General features: G+C 39.6%; 1 protein-coding gene across 3 annotated transcripts in view; it reads right to left on the bottom strand.

Annotated features, from left to right (window-relative positions):
* The window catches only part of wls (Wnt ligand secretion mediator), a 103819-nt gene that overhangs the window by 38102 nt on the left and 44072 nt on the right, over positions 1–21645 (bottom strand). For all 3 annotated transcript variants that reach the window (XM_052012842.1, XM_052012841.1, XM_052012840.1), the window contains one exon: positions 6252–6524. In XM_052012842.1, the coding sequence (XP_051868802.1) occupies positions 6252–6444 (193 nt within the window). In that variant the 5' untranslated portion in view covers positions 6445–6524. The remainder of the gene's footprint in view (positions 1–6251; positions 6525–21645) is intronic.

The raw sequence follows: 21645 nt of genomic DNA, 5'->3' as shown, positions 1-21645 counted from the left end.
CCAAGGTTAAGTAAGAAATATTTACAAAAACTAAAAAAGGATGGTGGTATGGCCCTGCCTAACTTTAGATTATATTATTGGGCAATTAATATCAGATATTTAGATTTTTGGATACAAGATTCAGATGTAATTCAATGCCCCAAATGGGTACACTTTGAGCACCAATCAGTACTTGAATTTTCATTAGTTTCTATTTTAGGAGCTTCACTCCCTTTTGCACTTACCAAATTAAGTAAACATATGATTAACCCAATATGATTAAACATACAATATGAATATGGTTTCAATTTTGTAAATTTTTTGGATTGAATAAATTTAACTTGTCAAGTCCCATTCAATCTAATTTTTTCTTTCATCCATCCCGAGTTGACTCAACTTTTTCCATATGGAAAAGGAAGGGAATAGTATGTTTTTGTTATTTATTCATTGATAACTGTTTTTCATCTTTTGAACAATTGTCTAACAAATACAATTTGCCCAGATCACACTTTTTTCGATACTTGCAGATTAGAAATTTTTTAAAAGCTACTATACCCTCTTTTCCGACACCTTACAAAACTGAAATTACGGAAAAAATTTTTAGGTCTTAATCCTTATCAGAAGGGCTTGATAGCAATAATCTATGATTTAATTATGAAATTACGTCCAGAATCACTGGACAAAATTAAGAATGAATGGGAAAGTGAACTCCAGACATCTTTACCTACAGAGACATAGAAGGAAATTCTTCATTTAGTTAGTACACCTTCAATGAGTGCCAGACACTCTTTGCTACAGTTTAAGGTAGTTCACAGGACCCATATGTCAAAAGATAAGCTAGCTCGTTTTTATCACCATATAAATCCTATATGTGACAGATGTAAATCAAATGTGGCTTCTTTGACACATATGTTTTGGTCCTGTCCTCTTTTGGAAAAATATTGGAAAGACATTTTTAACATTATTTCAAATGTATTGAAGATTGATTTACAACCTCACCCTATCGCTGCAATTTTTTGGATTACCAAGGATAGGGTCTGGCCATTTATCTGCTTCCTCTAACCGTATGATTGCCTTTGTTACATTAATGGCCAAACGATCCATTTTGCTTAAATGGAAGGATCCAATACCCCCTACTACTTTTCAATCGTTCTCTCAAACTATTTCATGTTTAAACTTGGAAAAAATTAGGAGTGGTACTGTTGATCCTTTGCTTAAATTTGAAGAGATTTGGAGTCCATTTATTCAATATTTTCACATGATATAGATCCCCTTCCAATAACTTTCCAATTTAGAGGAATGGAGTTGACGACATGATATTGTTCTGTTTCTACTGAGAAATTTTAGTCCAGTTTTTTTTCTTGTTTTTTGGTTTTTTTTGAAATTTTTCTGTTTAGTTTAGTTTGGTTTGATATATTGTTTATAATTTTTCTTATTGATTTGGGGATTTTTCTCTTTCTTTTCATTTATATATATATAATAAATCTTTTTCTTTCCTTTCTTTTATATTATATTCATTTACTAAGAGATCGTTGGATCTACAGGTTTTTTTATAGTTTGTTGTTCTTAATGATTATCTATGCCATGATTGTTCTCCTGATCTCTTTGTATTGCATGTACAAACATTGATGTTATATATTAATCTGTATTAATTTGAAAACTAATAAAAAATTGAAAAAGAAAAGGATCTCCATTTAAGACAGCAAGTATTAAAAAAAATCAGAAAGTTTGCAAATTAATTCCCCAGCTATGCCAAAGTATCAGCAGGATTAGGAATATTTTATTGTGGTGTACTGAGGTTAGGGAGAGGAGCAAGAACCTAACTAATTGTTATCCAGCAATCCCTGATGGAAGGAAATACATTTTACGTACTTTCATATTTGCTCACGACACAGAAGAACATTCAACCCATCTTTGGGACTTCTTTGGGATGTGGCAGGAACCTACACAGTTGCAGAGAAAATGTGTAAACTCCACACAGATTGTGTCATAGAAAAAGACCAGTTTTGTGCCTGTCCTGTTCCTTACTGGACGAATCCAAAGCCATTTCCAATTAGAGCCTGGCTAACTAACTCGAGTTTACAATTTATGTTGGGTTTGGGTCAAGTGTACATTCTGAGAAAACATTTAGGTTCTGATTGAGTCAAGCCATGCAGTGCCAGCTCTGCTCAGTACTTTATTCAGGTCAGGATGATTTGCTAAGAATTAGCATCTTGATCAATAATTGGGAGTTTTTCCTTCACACCAATGTTTGAGATTGTTATATTTTCCATTCCCAATCCATGGCAATTAGCCCTTTACTTTGGCCAGGTTTGGTTTGGATGTTAAGATTACACCCATGCAGAGAATTCCATTTCCGTGTTCTTATCCATAGCCCAAACTGATATATTGTTTGAAACATTAATTCAATTTTCAATTAAAAGGATGCTTCAACCACTCTATTCATTGTGCAAATGTGCTAAAAGAATTTTGCCCTCTGTCCTCACTGTGATAATTTTACATTGACTACACCTTAATGACACTCTACCCAGAGGAATTAGTCATTTCCTATTACCCAATCGACCCTTTATTAATCTTAAAACCTACTTAAAGATGTGCACAGCTTTGTGCAGTCCCCACAATGTTACATTGACTTATTTTGGACAGAAGTCAGTAACATTTTACACTTGGTTTCAGCACTCCTGGATGGCAGAAGATAAAGTCGACAAGGATTTTGTTTCTGATGATTGTATTTGTACTGAGTTTCACCATATATCAAGGCTTAACACCAGAAACGCAGCCCCTTGATATTAAGGATCTCTCCAATGGCTGGAGTCAGACCTTCCTCAAAGGAAGGTAGTTGTGAGTCAATCATCCCAGCCCAGGATGCTGCCCTGGGGGACTCCTGCACCAACATATTCAACCCAACTATATTCAGCAATGACCTTCCTACCACTATAAATTGCAATGATCAGAAACACTGAAGCAGTCCATGCAAGAGCTAGACAGCATTCAAACATGGACTGATTGGTGGCAAGTAACATTCATAAAGCACAAGTATCATGTAGAAGCCATTTCCAGTAAGAATAGCTAATCACCTACCCTTGACATGCCATCATAGAGTTCCCCACCATCAACATCTTGGAGATCACCATTAACCTAAAATTCAACCAGACCAGCCACATGAATACTATGCCACAAAAGCGGACCTGGGGCTGGATATCTTGTAGTGAGTGGCACTCTCAACACCACAAAGCCCTTCCACCACATAAGAAGGCACATATAAGGAGTGTGATGGAACACTCTCCACCTGCCTGGATGAGTGCAGCTTCAACTCCATTCACAGAGCTCAATACTATCCAAGATTAAGCAGCCCACGCAATTGACATCCAGTCTACAACCTTAATACTTATTCCCTCCACCACTGGCACATTATGGTTACAGTGTGCACCTTCTGCAAACATACTGCAGTTATTCGCCAAAGATTCTTTGATCGAAACTCTCAAAAACATTTCTTCTACCAACAAGATCAAAGACAACAAACATAAAGGAACACGATCAGTTGCAAGTATTCTGCAGTTCCTTCACCATTACTGGGTCCAATTCCTGGATCTCCGTATTCTACAACCATTCCGCCTAAGGGAGGTGGTGTAGTTTCTCTGGTGGGAGAACCATCATCTGCACTGCAACCACTGTTGCAGTTCAAGGTGACTCACCACCTTCTCAAGGCCAATTAGGAACAGATAGTTACTAGGTAGCAATGTCCACATCCCACAAAATGCATAAATAAAATAAAAATTTAAGGCATCACACCACATTTAACATCAGAGGAAAAAAGGAGAAAGAAAACTAATTTGATTATCTCAAACATCTGAAATAAAAGTAATCAAAGAAAGGCTACTGTCTAGAAATTCATTCCCAGTCAGTGGTATTAAAAATGTTAAAAAGTCATGTCAGCAAGTTGCATTCTGCCTCCAAAATTCAGTTCATTCAAGTCCAGGAATGAATTTCGAGGGAGAACACTTTCTCTCCCCATAGATGCTGCCGGGCCTGCTAAGTATTCAGTGCATTTGTGGTTTAGATTTAGATTCCCAGCATTAATTGTTTTGCTTTTCTTTCAAATGTCATTTCTCATGCATACAGGCAAGCAAAATCAGACTTTAATAGTAATTTTTTTCAGGAGTTCTCCAGTACATCCTCCAATTAATGACCTACACAATTTTTATCAGTTTTGCGTGATTAACCTGAATATAGATAAGCAAGTGGCAGGATGGAATATAATAAGGGAAAATGTGTGGTTATCCACATTGGAAAGAAGAATGAAAAAGCAAATTATTATTTAAACTGAATGAAACTACAAGATGTTGTGGTACAAAGGGATCTGGGGGCTTGAGTAATTAGAAAGGCTAATAGAACATTGGCCTTTATTGCAACAGCTATGGGATATAAAACATAAAAATAAGGAAGTTTTGATGCAACTTTACAGGGTTCTGGCAAGATCACACCTGGAGTACTGCCTACAGTTTTTGTTTTTGCATTTAAGGAAGGATGTACTTGAAATGAAGATAGTGCACAGAAGATTCACTAGATTGATTCCCAGGATGAAGGGTTCATTATGTAAAGAGAGGTTAAGCAGATTGGGCCTATACTCATTGTGGGATAGAAGAATGAGAGGTGATCTTATTGAAACATGGAAAATTCTGAGGAGGATTGATAGGGGGGATGTTGCGAATATGTTTCCCACAGTGTGGTTTCAGAGACACAAGAAAGACCGCAGATACTGGAAATCTGGAGCAACACACAAAATGCTGGAGGAACTTAGCGGGTCAGGCAGCATCTACGGAGGGAAATGGCCTTTTGACGTTTTGGGTCGAGACCCTTCATCAGGACTGGAAAGAAGGAAAAAGGCAGTATAAAAGGCGGGGTGAGGGGGCAGAGCACGAACTGTGGGTGATAGGTGAATCCAGGTGAGAGGGGGAAGATAGACAGGTGAAGGAGGCAGAAAACCTGAATGATGTAAGAAGCTGGGAGGTGATAGGTGGAAGTGATAAAGAGTGGAAGAAAATGAAATCTGATAGGACAGTAGACCATGGAATAAAGGGAAGGAAGTGAGGAGGGGAACTGGAGGAATGTGTGGGTGATGGGCAGATCGAGAGGATGAGGGAGGGGAAAGAGAAGGGGTGATGGGACCAGTGGGATAATGGAAAACAGGAAGGGGAGAGGCGCGGAATAGAGAGTTGTGGTTACCAGAAGTGGTTACCAGCAGAAAATCGATGTTTGAGTTTCCTGGTTGGAGACTACCAAGGTGGAATATGAGGTGCTGTTCATCTAAACTGTGTCTAGCCTCAACTTGGCAGTAAGAGAAAGCAGTGGACAGACTGGGAAGTGGAATTAAAATGGCTGGCGACCAGGAGATCCTGGCTGTTATGGCAGACGAAGAGTGAAACAGCTCGACAAAGTGATCCCCCAATCCGCGTCGTCTCACCGATGTAGAGGAGGCCACAGTGGGAGCACTGGATGCAATAAATGACACCGATGGATTCACATGTGAAGCACTGGGAAGGACTGTTTAGGGCCCTGAATGGTGCTAAGGGAGGAGGTGTAGGGGCATGTGCAACGAGGCTCACCTGCCACCCCACGAGCCTCCACATCCAACATATCATTCTCTGCAACTTCCACCATCTCCAACGGGATCCCACCACCCTTCCCTCCCCACTTTCCGCAGGGGTCGCTCTCTCTGCGACTCCCTTGTCCTCTTATCCCTCCCCATCGATCCCACTCCAGGCACTTATCCCTGCAACCACGCTAAGTGTTACACCTGCCCCTACACCTCACCACCATTCAGCATTTTGTGTGTTTCTCCAGTATAGTTTCAGAATAAAGGGTCATTCATTTCAAATGTAGATGAGGAAGGATTTCTGCTCTTAGAGGACTGTGAATCTTTTAACTCTCTACCCCAGAGAGTTGTGGAGATGGAGTTGTTTAAAACATTTGCCAAGATTAATAAGACCTTTAAAATATAAGGGGTTTAAGGCATACAATAGAAGAAAGCAGGAAAGTGGTGGTGAGGCCAAGACTGGATCAGCCAGTTCAAGAAGTTGACTGGCCTACTCATGTTCTTTTTTCCTTTCCTCCCATTAGTCAAATCTCTGGAATCCCAGTGGAATAACATCCACTCGACTTTTTAAGTACAATATCCCCACCTCGAAGAATATCAAATTAACATTTAGCATATGACTGACATACATATATGATGAAAAAACGCATTCCTCCTTTCTTAAGCAAGCACTTACCTATTTCGTTGTCAATTTGAAATTCAATCTCAAATTGCAAAACCACCAACAGGAATTGAAACCAGGAACTCATTTCCCAATTTTGATGTGGGATGTGAATTGTAAACACAATATCATTGGCTTCAATTTGTTGTTTCATAGCTTCGGAAAACTCCTGGATTTTCTTTTCGCATTGGTTGGGACCCCAAGGCATGAACCACTTGGACTTCTGATGTTTCCTTACATCCACACATTTCGTTGCAAGGTATTGAACTCCTATAGTTGGACGTGGAGCTGAAAAATTTAAATTAGGAGCACATGATTAGAAATATATTTAAGTTTCAAATTATTTACTTTAATTTTCTTCTCAGAAGTACTCTTTGTGATCTGTGGCTCCATAAACTCCAGTGGAATCATGGAATTGTTACAGCACTGAAGGATCCATTAACCCTACATCAGCTCAGTCAAGTAACCTAGTCAGACCCATTCACAATTTCTTTGAAAGGATAAATATTTTCCCTTCAAATATTTATCCAATATCGTTTTGAAAGTCACATGTGAATCTGCATTCACAATACTATCAGTCAGTGCATTTCTGATCATTATTACACACAGCACAGAAAGGTTCTTCCTCACATCATCCCTGGATCATTAACTAATCATTTTAAATCTATGTAGCCTGGACCTTGACCCCCTCACTAATAAAAACCCCTCCATCCTAAATCTTTTCTGCCCCAGGGAGAAAAACCCCAGATCCCATAGTCTATCTTCAAAATCAAACCCTCTCATCTCTGGCACATTTCTAGTAACTCTGCTCTGTCCCCTCTCTCAGCTCTTATCATCCTTTCAGGAATGCCTCTGTTTGTCAGCCATGTGACCAATCTTCTATGCAAGTGAGAAATTCAAGATAAGGCTATACGAGGGGCATCTTTACAAAGTATCATCCAACCCTCAGCCAATGCTCACATCAAAGGAAATCTTATTTATACTAGCTGTCTCCCCTCTTTCTTTCCAGTCCAGATGAAGGGTCTTGACCTGAAACGTCCTTCCAGCAACTTTGTGTGTTCCTCCAGATTTCCAGCACCTGCAATCTCCTGTGTCTCCATCAAAAGAAACTGCAAAGCAACAACCAACCTAATTTCTCCAACGAAAACCTGGGGGCGGGGTGTTACTGGGAAAAGCAGTAATAGCTTAAATGCCACTTTAAGTAAGTTAACAAAGGTGTGATCTAATATCACAAGGATGCCTTTAGCCGCCAGCCATTTTAGGACAGAGAGGAAGAGTAAATCCCTCACTCAAAAGGCTGTGAATCTTTGGAATTTTCTGCTCCAAAGGGTACTTAATCCTCAGTGACTGTAGTCAGAGGATTTGGATTTATAAGAGATTTCATAAGGTGTTCCATAAAACTGGTTTGCTGCATCTGCTCAAGAAAAGGTATCAGTACTGATGTATTACTATGGATAATGGATTGGTTAACAGAGAAAAAACAATAAGACTAAATGGGTTATTTTCAGATTGATGCCTCAGGGATTGGAGCTGAGACCTCAGCTACCTCCAAATCATGTTAATAACAGATAAATAGATTCAAGTTTCCTGATGATACACAAGTAGATGGTAACTAAGTTCTGCGGAGGACACAAAAACTGCAAAATGGATAAAAACAGTTCACAGTACACAGGTAAGAGTGGGCAAAATTAGGGTAGATGGAATACAATGTGAGAAAGTGCAAAGTTATCCACATTAACTGAAAGAATTAAAAAGGAAAAAATTTAAATGGTGTGAGACTATTAAAAAAAAACTGGTATTCAAAAGCCCTGGTGTCTTCTTACAATAAAAACAAAATTGGCTTCCAGTTTAGGTGGGAAACTGAATTTATTGCAAAGGGAATGGAGTCTTGCAATAATAATGCAGGAATTTGGCAAGAACGGTGTCGAGCTTTGACGAGGAACGACGTATTTACCTTGGAGGCAGTGGAATCACTGGACTAATTCCTGGGATGAGGGATTTGTCCTGCAAGGAACAATTAAGAAGAATGGGGCCATACTCTTAAAGAGTTTAGAAAAATGATAAGTGATCTCAAGTAAACATATAAGATTCTGAGACAGCTGTCAGGAAGGTGTTGTGAGGATGTTTCCCCTTGTGAGGGAATGTAGAACGAGGGGAGTAGGCTAGAATTTGGGGCTATGGGGATAACAGTTGTAGGGAAGTGAGAACAAAGGTCAACCACGATGGTGGAAAGTCTCATAAGAGTCCATTTCTTATGTTCTTAAACATCTGTCTTGCTACTTCCATTTCCTCCATTAAGATATTCCTCAAACCTGCCACCTTGACTGTAGCTTTTGGACATTTGATGTAATATTTCCTTGAAGCTTGGGGTCAAATGTTTAATAATGCAAGAGTGGTGCAGATTGCAAGCTTAGCTACAGTATAAATGCTACATAGATACAGTTTGTTCATCTTCTTGTTTCATAGGAGCAAAATAATCTTGAAAATTAGTAGAACAATACGCAGAATTATAAGGAAAATTGCCAAAGTACACAAGCAGAGATGGACAGATAAGTGGTATGTGCAATTTAATGTAAAGATAATTCAGTAGATTTTAGGGGAAAAATGAAGACTTTACCATTAATGACATACTTAAATTTAGAGGGTCAAAGAGATAAGGGGTTTGAAAAAAACATATAAAGAAACTGCAATACTGAAAATACAGCGCAGACGAAGTTAGGTCACTTATTGTGCATCAGTAAGTGCTGACTTACTGGAACTATTGTGTCTATGCCACTTCCCCAAGTTTTCCTTGATTCTTGCCTTTTCTAAAAATATTTTTTCTATTAGTTCTTTTAAATGAATGGGGGATATTACAAACTTCAAATTAAAATAAAAATGTCCTTAAAATATCTTTCGAGTTGGATAGTTTCTATAAAGAGAAACTGGCATTTGGGCATAGAGCCTTTTCATCTTTCCCCACCAAAATCTTTTACATTGTTTAGCCTATTGCAGTAATGTTCTCTATGATACAATTACTGCCTTGTGTGTGATGATGGGGGAGATCCTCTAATGATGGCCCTTTCTATTCTCACTATGTTTAATCTCCACCTATTGTCTTTTGTTAAAGTTCTTGCCCAGTAACCTAGTGTCATCAGTTTTCTTTTATTATTCTTCTTGTCCAATGACAAGATTTAACGGCTACATTTTCATTTCTGATTCAGGAGTTTGAGGCCCAACTCCAGAGAAATTCACCTGATGTAGGTTGATATTATGGTGTGGTACTGAGGATATGTGACAGAATCAGCAGGACCATCTTTTGAATGAGACTTGAAACCAAAACCCTGTTTTCCCTCTTTGATGAATGTAAAAGATCCAACATATACACAAGACACTGCAGATGCTGGAATCTATAGCAAAAACCAAACTGCTGGAGGAACTAACTCAGCAGGTCAAGCAGCATTTCTGGGGGGTGGGGGGGTGGGGGTGGAGGGAGGAGGAATATGGACATGAAGAATAATTTTTTAAAAACTGAGTTGATACTAGGTTACTAGGCAAGAGGCCATAGATCGGTGATTAAAAGCAGTGAGTTTTTGGAACATAGAAAACATTACTGCAAGAGGTTCAGGAGATAGTCTAAACAATTTAAAAGGTGTAGGTAGGGAAAGATGAAAAGGCTCTGCCCAAAACACCAATAGCATCACTTTTCTTTTTATAGAAACTATCCAACTTTAAAGGTATTTTAAGGATTTTTTATTCTTAATTTGGAGACTGCAATTTCACCCATTCATTTAAAAGAACTAATAGAAAAGATATTTTTTGAAAAAAAGCAAGAATCAAGGTAAAACGGAGAAGTGGTACGGGCAATAGCTCCAGTAAGTCAGCACTTACAGAAGCACAATACGCTACCCGACCTCATATTTTCAGTAACGCCAATTCTAGCTGCATCACAGTCTTATTAGATGGGGACATACCCAAAAGTGAAATGAAATGCAAGATTCTGCATGGAGAGAAAGTGTGATTTTTTTTATAAAGAGGACATGATATTCATTTATATGATCAGTTTACAGTCTTAAGTCTGTCTAAAATGATTTTATTGCCAATGAAGTAGAGAAGTGTATTGCAAGAAATGCAGCTGCTAATCTGTGTACAAGACTTCCCTATAGACCATAATGTGGTCGTGACCAGGTAATCATTTTTATAAGTGATATTGATTGAGAGATAAATATTGGCCAGGACACCAGGGATAACTCTGTTACTCTTCAAAAGAAACTCTTACATCCACCTGAGAGGTGTAAATGGCTTGCCTAAAAGACCACAATGCACTGATGTGGCTGCCCACATATTTCTGATCTGCCCGAGCAAGAATTTGAACCCGCTGCAATTTGCCCACTGCCACAACAGGTCTACAGCAGATGCAATCTCACGGGCTTCCCACTCAGCTTTGAAGCACCTAGATCATAGCAAAACATACATCAGGCTGCTGTTTATCGATTACAGCTCAGCATTCAACACCATCAAACCCCCGCACCACCCCCCCACCCCCCACCCCCCAGTATTAATCAACAAGCTTCAAAACCTGGACCTCCCTCTGCAACTGGATGCTTGATTTCCTTATCGGGAGACCACAATCAGTGTGGATCAGTAATAACATCTCCTCCTCGCCGACTATCAACACAGGCGCACCTCAAGGATGCGTGTTTAGCCCACTGCTCTACTCTCTCAACACTCATGACAGTGTGGCTAAGCACAGCTCAAACACCATCTATGAGTTCACTGATGACATCACTGTTGTTAACAGAATCTCAGATGGCGATGGGGAGGTGGTACAGGAGTAAGATAGATTAGCTGGTTGAATGGTGTCGCAACAACAATCTCACACTGAACATCAGCAAGACCAAGGAATTGATTGTGGAATTCAGGAAGCGGAAGTCGGGAGAACAGACACCAGTCCTCACTGAGGGATCAGCAGTGGAAAAGGTGAGCAGCTTCAAGTTCCAGGGTGTCAACATCTCAGAGGCTCTACCTTGGGCCTAACACATTGATGCAATCATGAAGGTGTGCCAGCCGCTCTACTTCATTAGGAGTTTGAGGAGATTTGGTATGTCACCAAAGACTCATGCAAATTTATATAGATGTACAGTGGAGAGTATTCTGACCAGTTGCATCACAGCCTGGTATGGAGGTTCCAATGTAAGGATCGCAAGAGGCTGCAGAGGGTTATAGACTCAGCCAGGTCCATCAGGGACACAACCCTCCCCACCATTGAGGATATCTTCAAGAGGCAGTGCCTTAAGAAGGTGGCATCCATCACTAAAGACCCAGACTATTCAGGACCTCTTCTCGTTACTACCATTGGGGAGGAAGTACAGGAGCCTGAAGACCCACACTCAACGATTTAGGAACAGCTTCTTCCCCTCTGCCATCAGATTTCTGAACAGTCCATGAAAACTACTTCATTTTCCTTTTATCTTGCACTATTTATTTTGTAATTTTTAGTAATTTTATGCCTCTACACTGTACTGCTGCCGAGAAACAACAAATTTCACGACATACAAGTCAATGATAATAAACCTAATACCGATTTCTGATTCTGATTCCTACTTAAGTCTTTGGAATAGGACTTGAACCCATACCTTCTAACCCTTAGGTTAGAATGCTACTTACTAACTGGGCCACAACAGACAGTCTATACTGCATGAAAAGAAATTCAGCTTGAATACTTCTGAGCCATTTTCAAAGAATTTACTCAATTAACATCCGAATACAATAGTCTATGCTACATAGTCCATTGAAATTAGTCTTAGACAACAATGATTCTTCATTTTCCTTTGGACATTGTCTGTCCAGGAAATCAACTGATGTGCAAATGGATATAATAGCAGAGCGAGAAATATCTCTGCCAATCACACCAAGCAACATTAACATGTAAAGAAGCAAATGTAGCATAGAAGGAATTAGAAAAAGATGATTACTGGTAAGCAATAGATATTGGTATTTTAGGTAGAAATAACCACGCCCAAGATCTGAAGTTCCTTCCCCTAAACCTCTCTGCTTCTTATTCCTCCATCTGCCTGCCCTAACATACTTTGTCAACTAGGGCACTGTTGGCAGCACTCATGACTATAATTCATGTGCTTGGTTTGTTCCATTTCAAAAACTGGAGCATAAAATTATTGGCTGACTCTCCACTGCAGTACTCAGGGAGTAATGCTATTTTTCTGAAGAGACAATAAACCTATTTGGTCTCTTGAGTGAATACAAGATCCCAGGCTCTATTTCGAAGAAGATTGATGGACCTGTAACCCCAGTGCTAAAGAAAATATACATCAATTAAGATTCCTAATATGTTTTATTTAGTTATTATGTCATTGTGGGAGCTTTCTGTGAAGAAACTGGCTGCCACATTTCATTCACGTCAACATAGACCACAAATCAAAAAGTAGTTCTTTAGCTCTGAAGTGTTTTGGATGCCCTGAAAGGGGTGTAAAAGGCTACTTAAATGTGAGCCAATGAAAAGTTATAAAACTGCAGATGCTGGAAATCTGAAATAAAAACAGAAAGTGCTGGAAAAACTCAGCAGGTCAGTCAGTCTGTGGACAGAGAAACAATTAACTTTCAAGTCTGGGACGATGAAACGGAAGTCTTTACCCCACCCCCTTTTATTCATGGTTCAACAGCAAATTTGGTTTGCCAAATATTCTTGTGAAGTGTTTTGGGATGTGTCACTGCAGTAAAGGCCCTATCGAATAAGTGCAAGTGTTTGTGGTAGAAATGTCTCACTGGAAAATAGACGTACATATACAGGAAGCAAGAGACAGAGATACATACACAAGACTTGGAGAGCTGATCAAAAGCGCATACGAGAAGAGCACTTAGAAAACATGTTCAAAATGTGCAAAAAGCAGCATTATCCAAAGGAATATCCAAAGCAATGTCCAAAGGAAATGAAAAAACAGCATTGTTACAAGACAGAAAGAGATGGATAGACTTTTAGATACTAAGGGAGTAGGGATATGGTGCTAATGCATGAAACCAGCTCCAAAGTAAAAAAAAATCAGCAATGATCTTACAGAATGGCAGAGCATTCACAAGAAAATAAATAGCCTTTTCCTGGGTCTATTTCTTATGCTATACACTATATTGTCATCACCAGGTTTTGTGCACTGTAATATTAATATATTATCACAGTCAACCCAATGCATTACAACATTATGCATCAATTTTCTTACTGTCACTCTAATTCCCAGCATGATCATTTAGAGGCTAATAAACACATTATTTTCTTTCCAGTTCATGGGTCTGTTTTGGGGATAATTATATTATGAGTGTTTTTATAAAGTGCCTTTAAATGTAATTAACTAACCCAAGTCATATTAATAAAATTTGACACGGAAGGAGATATCAGGACGTGTGACAAAAAAAACTCAGTCAATCAAGTAGGTTTTAAAGAGCATGCTAAAGGACATAGATATTGAATTTCCACTGATTAGGAACTCAGCAGTTGAAGGCACAGTTGCCAGTATAGTATTAAAGTTGTGAATGCAGAAGGCGTTAGAACTGGAGCAGTCCAGAGATCTCATGAGGTGCCTAGAATGGAGGAGGATACTGAAGCAGAGTGGAGCTAGAACACGGAGAGATTTGACAAGGAGAGCAAGAAATATCTAGTATTAGCTGACGTAAAATGGAGGGAAGTAGTACGCACACATGGATCCCACCCCACTCACCCCAATCTCCACCCTACCAAAACTACATGGTATCCGAAGTAAACATAACTCAAAATTGCATCAATCTGTATCTTCCCCCCAATTTCAGTTGATGGTTTTCTCAGAGACATCAGTGTGGCATTTGGCTCAAATGGCTCATAGATCTTTACCTCCCATTGTCTCCCCAGCTTTTTGAAAGTACATGGTACTAGGCATCAACGTTAAAAGATTGTTCTGAATAGGTTTGGTGTTAAAATACAAGCTTTCAATAAGTATTCACTCATTCATGTCTTGGTCCTTCTGGCACATACTGTTTTGGCTTTTACACCAGTCTTTCTACTCAATTAACTTCACAACTGAATGGGGATAACCGCTGAACAAGCAAGTGAAAATTTCTGCTTCATTTCACTAACTTGCTGCAGGAAAGAAACTGACAATAATTTAGCAGTCGGGAAATCTAAAGAGCACTTTAGACAAGGAGCAGGAGAGCAAAGCTTTCCTCATACATTCTGCATGAAGAAGCTTTTAAAAATGACTTCTATAGTAGAAATACATCACCTTTTTCCCCCCATAATTCTGCTGGGATTCACAGCAGTAGATGAGTATTGTTTCTGGTCTACAGTCCCAAGTGCTGCATCACAGTTTTGTTGATGTATGGCATCAAAAAGTTGGTGAAATTGAACATTCAACAGCTTGAGAAGAACCCAAAACTTCCATCGCTACATACCTATTGCCCTGAGCAAGTAGGTAAATGCACAATGAGTCACAGAGATCATCAAGGTCTCCTCCTCAATTCTCAGCAAATTCAACATTGATATTCTCCGCCATTTCCGCCATCTCCAACAGGACCCCACCACCAAGCATATCTTCCCCTCCCCACCCCTTTCTGCCTTTCGCAGGGACCACTCTCTCCTTGACTCCCTCGTTCATTCCTCCACCCCCCAACCATCCCGCTCCCACCCCAGGAACTTTCCATTGCCCCCGCCATAGATGCAACACCTGCCCCTACACCACATCCATCACCTCCATCCAGGGACCAAAACAGTCCTTTCAGGTAAGGCAGAGATTCACCTGCACCTCCCTTAATATCATCTACTGCATTCGGCGCTCCAAGTGCGGCCTCCTCTACATTGGTGAGACCAAACGCAGACTAGGTGACCATTTCGCAGAGCAGAACACTTGTGCTCTGCCAGTAACCGCGACCTTCATCTCCCCATTGCCAGTCACTTCAACTCCCCCTCCCACACTATCACTGAAATGACAGTCCTCGGCCTCCTCCACTGCCAGGAGAAGTCCAAGTGCAAACTGGAGAAACAGCACCTCATTTTCCATCTTGGAACCTTGCAGCCTAACGGCATGAACATTGAATTCTCCCACTTTAGGTAATCCCAACCCCCCTTTCCCACAACAGCCCGCCCCACCATGCTTCTTCTCTTCTTCCCTTTCCTAGCCTCTTTTTCTCCCCCACCTCTCTTCTTACGTTTTACCCACCCCCCAGTGGATCTGCTCTCCCCTCCTCCCCCGAACCTGCTTATCACTATCTCTTACCTGCATCTACCTATGACCACCTTATGCTCACCCCACCTCCCCTTTCTTGTCCACCTATCACTGATCTGCTTTTCCCTCCTATATATTGGGCTTCCCCTTTTCCTATCTTCAGTCCTGAAGAAGGGTCCTGACCCCAAACGTTGACCACTTGCTTTTCTCCACGGATGCTGCCTGGCCTGCTGAGTTCCTCCAGCATCATCATGTTTTTAATCTAGATTCCAGCATCTGCAGTCCTTTGTTTCTCAGCAAATTAGGGCTCTACCACTGTCCAAAATTAGAAGACTCCTCAACCATGCAGTGCATGATTCACTTCTGGTCCAATAACCTCACATATGCACATTTAGCAGAGGTCACTGGATAATGATTTGGAACAAATACATTCACAGATTACCCCCTTCACAAGATTGTAAAAAGAAACCCTCAAAACTTCTGTGATCAATTGCAAGTTCCCGACAACCATCCCAGCCAAGATTAACATATGCTACACAGGCAGAGAATAAAACTTCAGATTCTAATTCTACCAGCCCAAGAGGCTTCTAGACAAGCTTTACTGAAAGAAAAAAAATTCATCAATCTTTTCACCCACTTCTATACTGATTGACTGCTTGGACAGTTGCATAGCCATTGGGTATTTTTGACTGTCTCAGTGAGATACTTACTATTAGGACAAGCAGCACCAATGTTCCACAGATTTCATTCTACAATGATTATTTCTATACTATTGTCGTTGCTCACCAACTCTTGAATTTTAATTACTGGCAAGTCTTTAAATGCTGCTATACAAGAAGAGAAGTGGGCATTTAGACCCCCATATCTGATCCTCTGCTTCCTTTAGGCTGTATTGAAGATTCCTGATTTGCATGCTCACTGGATAAACTCTTGAGCCTTTAGGGAAATCCTACAGTCTATTTAATCACAATGCAAATAGTTAACCAGAACCAAAAACTTGATCAACAATATCATGGAGAAAGGAATACTTGTGATAAAGAAATTATAGCCACAACACTACCCAACCCATACAATGTGCAATTCTTAACAGAAGAGTTTATTTTATAATTCAGTGAACTTCAGCACAATTTTTTGGTTATCTGATTGGAAAAGAGTGCATTGCACACTGCATAAACTCAGCAGGTGGCAGAGCAGCCAAGAAATGGAGGCAGTTGTCATTTCCTATTATATAGCTCCCTATAGATCAAGATCTAAACAAAGCAAGAGGAAGAATTGTGTGCAGATATTCTAAGCAGAGTTTGGAATAACTAAAATCTTCCAGTGCTCAATTTTCTTTTCCAAGTATCTCTCCATTTCTATAAGGTTTGGATTCTTGCAGGTCAGGAAATGCCCAAATGACAGTCCTTTCCGTGAGTTCTAAGCTAATTAAATGGCTGCAAGCTTTTCAATTACAGAGGGTATCAGAGCCAATCAAAATCCTACTCTCAACAGACCTGTAGCTATTAATTAGACAACAGTTTATCATAGTAAATACTAGAAAATGTGCAACACAGGGACAGAGTGTGATGAACATTACACATCAGTCTTTAGTTCCTAATTATCTGTCTGTAATAAGTCAATTACTGGTTCAAAGGTTTACATTTTTAATTTCCCCAATGGCTGGAAGGGTAATTGCATTGATAAGTTTGAAAATAAACCATATAAACCACAAAAGGCCCAACGTGTTAAAAAAGGTAGATCAAAGGCAGAGCTATACAAAATGGCCCTTGGTTAATGAGAGGTGCAAAAATAAAACCAAGCCTCAGATTCCTTTTATTTGTCTTCAACTAGGTGTTATTGGATATCATGTACAGACATCAGATACATCCCTCACAGTCAATGGGAAACTGGATGAGAAGTGGCGCAGTAAAGTGATCCTTAAAACAGTCAATAATAGAAAGAGTTTATCCTCACTGAACAGAAAGTATCAAGAATTCCTTAGATTTACATTCATTATAAAATGGAAATTGATCCCCAATGTTCTTCTGACCTCAGCAAGGATAACCATATTCCACGGAACAGTAGCTCCAACCTTTGCACAAGGCATACTTCAATAACAGTTGCTTATCCTGAATAACAAGACTTGTCAGGGTTACCATGTTAAGCTAAAGTTTCCAATTGCCCAAAAGGCAATACCCATAAGGAAAAGTATGCATTGGAATCATTGAATTGTTATGGCACATTTATCCATGTCATTGTTACAGCAATTCACCTCATTATGGAGCAATTTCATAGAATCATGGAGTCATAAGCAAGAAACAGGCCCTTTGGCCCACTACGTCCATGCCAACCATCAATAACCCATCTGCACTAATCCCACTTACAAGCACTTAGTCCATAGGCTTCTATGCCATGATAATTCAAGTGCTCATCTAGATAATTCTTATGTGTTGTGAGAGTACCCAAGTCCACCACCTACTCAGCAGTGCGTTCATTCTGGGGGAAAAAAATTATTCCTCAGATCCCCTCTAATTCCCTTCCCCATTATCCCAAACATGTATCCTCTGTTATGGGGAAACATTCCTTACTATCTACCCTGTTTATCCCCCTCATTTGGTGTACCTCCATCAAGACCCTCCTTCACTTCAAGGAAAACAAATCTAGCCTCTCCAGTCTCTCCTCGTAACTGAAATGCTCCATCCCAAGCAACATCCTGGTGAATATCCTCTGCACCTTCCCCAGTGCGATTCTATCCTCCTTATAGTGTGGTGACTGGAACTATACACAGTATTCAACTTGTGGTCTTATCAGTGCTTTTTAAAGCTATTCCTTAACCTTCCTGCTCTTATATTCTACGTCCCAGTTAATGAAGGCAGCATCTCGTAGGCCTCCTTCACCACCTTATCTTCCTGTGCTACCTCCTCCAGAGATCCTGTTTCATTCAGTCCCAATCCCTGCACTTTTGCCTGAAAATAGCTTTCCCTTAAGTGCATATCTAATTCCCATTTGAACCCCTCATTCTACATTGTTTCCGTTGCTCCGACAAGCAGCGAGTTTTAGTAAAGAAAACAATCCATGGGGAATAAAAGCAGAAAATGCCATAAACTGACAAGGGGTCTGCGACCCAATGTGTTAACTCTGTTCCTCTTTTTACTGGATCCTGTCTGATCTACTTAGTGTTTCCAGCACTTTGTTTTTATTTCAGATTTCCAGCATCTGCAGTTTTAATGGTTTTCACTGAGGAATGTTTTTCTTCTTCCCATCACTTGAATCTTATCTCCTGTTCTTGAATCATCTGCTGATGGAACAGCTTTCTACTTAATCTATCCAAATACGCCATGATCCAACACATCTCTATCAAATCTCCTTTTAATGTTGTTTGCCCCAAAGAAAACAGTTTCTCTATCTCTGAAATCATTCTAGTAGATCTTTCCTGCACCTTCTTAGGATCTTTCCTTTTTTGCTAATAAGCAATGACCTGAATTAGAAGTAATACTCTAAATTTGTTTTATAAAGAATCCTGCATTTGCACCCTATGCCTCAGCTTAGGAAACCTCCTTGTCTTTGAACTCAGAATCCCATATATTTTACTAACCACTCTCTTGACATGTGCTGTAACTTTCAACAATCTATGCACATATATACATACAATTCCTTCAGTTCCTGTAAATACTTCAGTATTATGTTAGTTAGTCTATTTTGTCTCTTCCATCCTGTATATCAAAATGCACCACTTCCCTGTATTAAGCATTTCTGCCACTAATTTGAGCATTTTGTTACCCTAATATCCTCCAACTTGTTTACCTCTCCTCCAAAGTTTTATCTCGTATGCAATTTCTCCTCTGTATGCCTGTATCCAAGCTCCTTCCCATCCTGGAAACACCATAGTCTTCAATATTACAGTTTGAAAAAAAAACATTTGTTTATCACAACTCTGCTTTTATCCAAAGCTAATTTCTTACCCATGATCCATAGGCTTCAATTTTTGCTAATCAGCCTTTCACATACAATTTTTGACAAATATCTTCAAAAATCCAAATAGATGACATTTATTTCATTCCCTTCATCAACTTGTTTCACCAAAAGATTCAATCAGGTTTGTCAATACAAATTGCCTTTAATAAATCAGTGCTGGCTCTCCTTATTAATAACTTCTCCAAATGCCTATTTTTTTCTCTCTGGTTATGGTTTCCAACAGCTTCTTTGTACTAAGGTTTAATCAACTATCCCACAGTTGCCAGGCATGATCACTTTGCACTACAATGGACTTTCCTTTTTTTTTCTCATTGTGTTCTTTCTTGTAAATGTGTATAATTTATATTTATGTTTTATTCTTGTGAATGCTGCTTCTCTGATGCTATGTGCCTATAATGCTGCTGCATGTAAGTTTTTCATTGCACTTATGCATACATGTACTTGTGCATATGACAACAAACTTGACTTTGACTTTAACTTTGATACCCCTGTATCTCTCTTTGAACAAGACTGTCACATTTGCTATTTTCCACTCCACTGACACCTCCCCAACCCCACTCCCATTGGTGATTGATACATACCATTGGGCTTAAGTGGCTCGCTTAAAATATTCTCCCAACATGCATCATGTTTTGTTTTCTTTTTGCTTCATCATATTTTTTTTCTTTGCTTTGTCATCTAGGGAGTTATGTATTTGGTTCCTTTCTAGGAATATATCCCAGCCTGTAACTGACATAATTCCTCCTCAAAAGATCATCCAGTGTTCCACTGCAGTTTTGGTTGCCAACTTTTCATTCCAATTTATCCCAGCCAGATCTCCTCCCATTGAACTTAGTCCTATTCTAATTAAGTAGTTTAAGTTTAGTTCAAACAAACTTCCTGCATTACATACTGCATTGGCATTGGGCCAACTGACCAGCTTCATTCAGGGATGGAGGAGGGATGGGGCACTTCACTGGCCCTATACATCCTCTGCATCTAAGCCAGGCAGCCAAGAACCAACATGGCAAAATGGTGATGCTCAATCCTCTTTGATAACAGCCAGTCAACACCACTTGGTATATCCACTGCTGAAGTTGATTCGGCGCAATGCAAAATCTTGCTGGGACCAAACTTGTGAGTATTGAAAAGTGCTTGCCATTTAAGAAAATATTACTAAGATGGATGAACACAAAATAAAGTAGGATACAAATGATAGTTTCCAGATCATTTACATGCAAAGCAAGCTCTTCAGGCTTATGCAATTTACATAATTGGGGCTGTCGCAGTTTAGAGTTTATGAGACCCCAGAGTCAGGGTTCCATATGTTTACACTACAAATAGATTTATTCCAGTATCTGGCTCTTTTTTTCTCTCTGCCATCTACGTCTCTTCTATATTTAATGCTATAAAAACCAAGCACTGTCTCACAGATGTCACAAATGAAAACGGTAGGATCAAAGCAGTTTAAGCAGGTGTGAAAGTCTGAGTCAAAGTAACATATTTATAAGAGTTTAGGAAAATAAATTTTGTATTCCAGCAGTGTTGCCATATCTAAGTCTCTGGATGTATTCACTTCAATGGTTATTAAACTGGATTTGTGATGGGTGTGAAGAAGGACTCACGTTTTCTCCTACCTCAGGTTTGTGAATAGGTTAACATACTAATGGATACTTGGAATAGAGGGATGAGACCACCGGGAAATTACAGAAGATTATCCAGCATCTTTGGGTTTATCTCTCAGCAAGAATAAACAGCATTCAGAAAAAGGAGGGAAAATAGGAAAAACTGTTTTTTTTAATTAGACATGTGCATTTAAGGAATATTTAGAACTCTCTAAAGATTTTTCTTCTCCTTTCAAAGGGCATTCACGTGTTGACAAAAAAGGTTGGCAAACGTTTTTTTTCCCCTCATTTGTCTATAAACATTGTACAAATTACAAGATTATTCCTGCGGGCCATCGCAGATTTAATTCTAGAAAAAGAGGAAGAAAAGCAGAGGAGGATTGCAGTTAAATTATACCATCCTTCTTTGAAAAGTAGAAATCCTAACAAAGGCCAGGGATCTCCTTGTCAGATCTTTGTCCCTTTTTTTGTATGGAAAAATTACTCACTGCACTATTAATCTGCCCCCACCCCCACCCCGCCTTGCCACATTTAACAAGGGCAGATTCTCATGGCAGTAAACCATGCCCCTTTTGTGCCTCCGGCCGCTGTCCCGATCAATGGTGTGCAGGAACGGCGCAGTCACCTACGACAGGGCTGCGCTGCACGACATCCCCAAGAAATGAGAAC

This window comes from Pristis pectinata, chromosome 3 (assembly GCF_009764475.1).
Source record: "Pristis pectinata isolate sPriPec2 chromosome 3, sPriPec2.1.pri, whole genome shotgun sequence".
Taxonomy (NCBI): Eukaryota; Metazoa; Chordata; class Chondrichthyes; order Rhinopristiformes; family Pristidae; genus Pristis; species Pristis pectinata.
The sequence above is the reverse complement of the archived record's forward strand: the minus strand, read 5'-3'. Positions and strand labels throughout refer to the sequence as shown.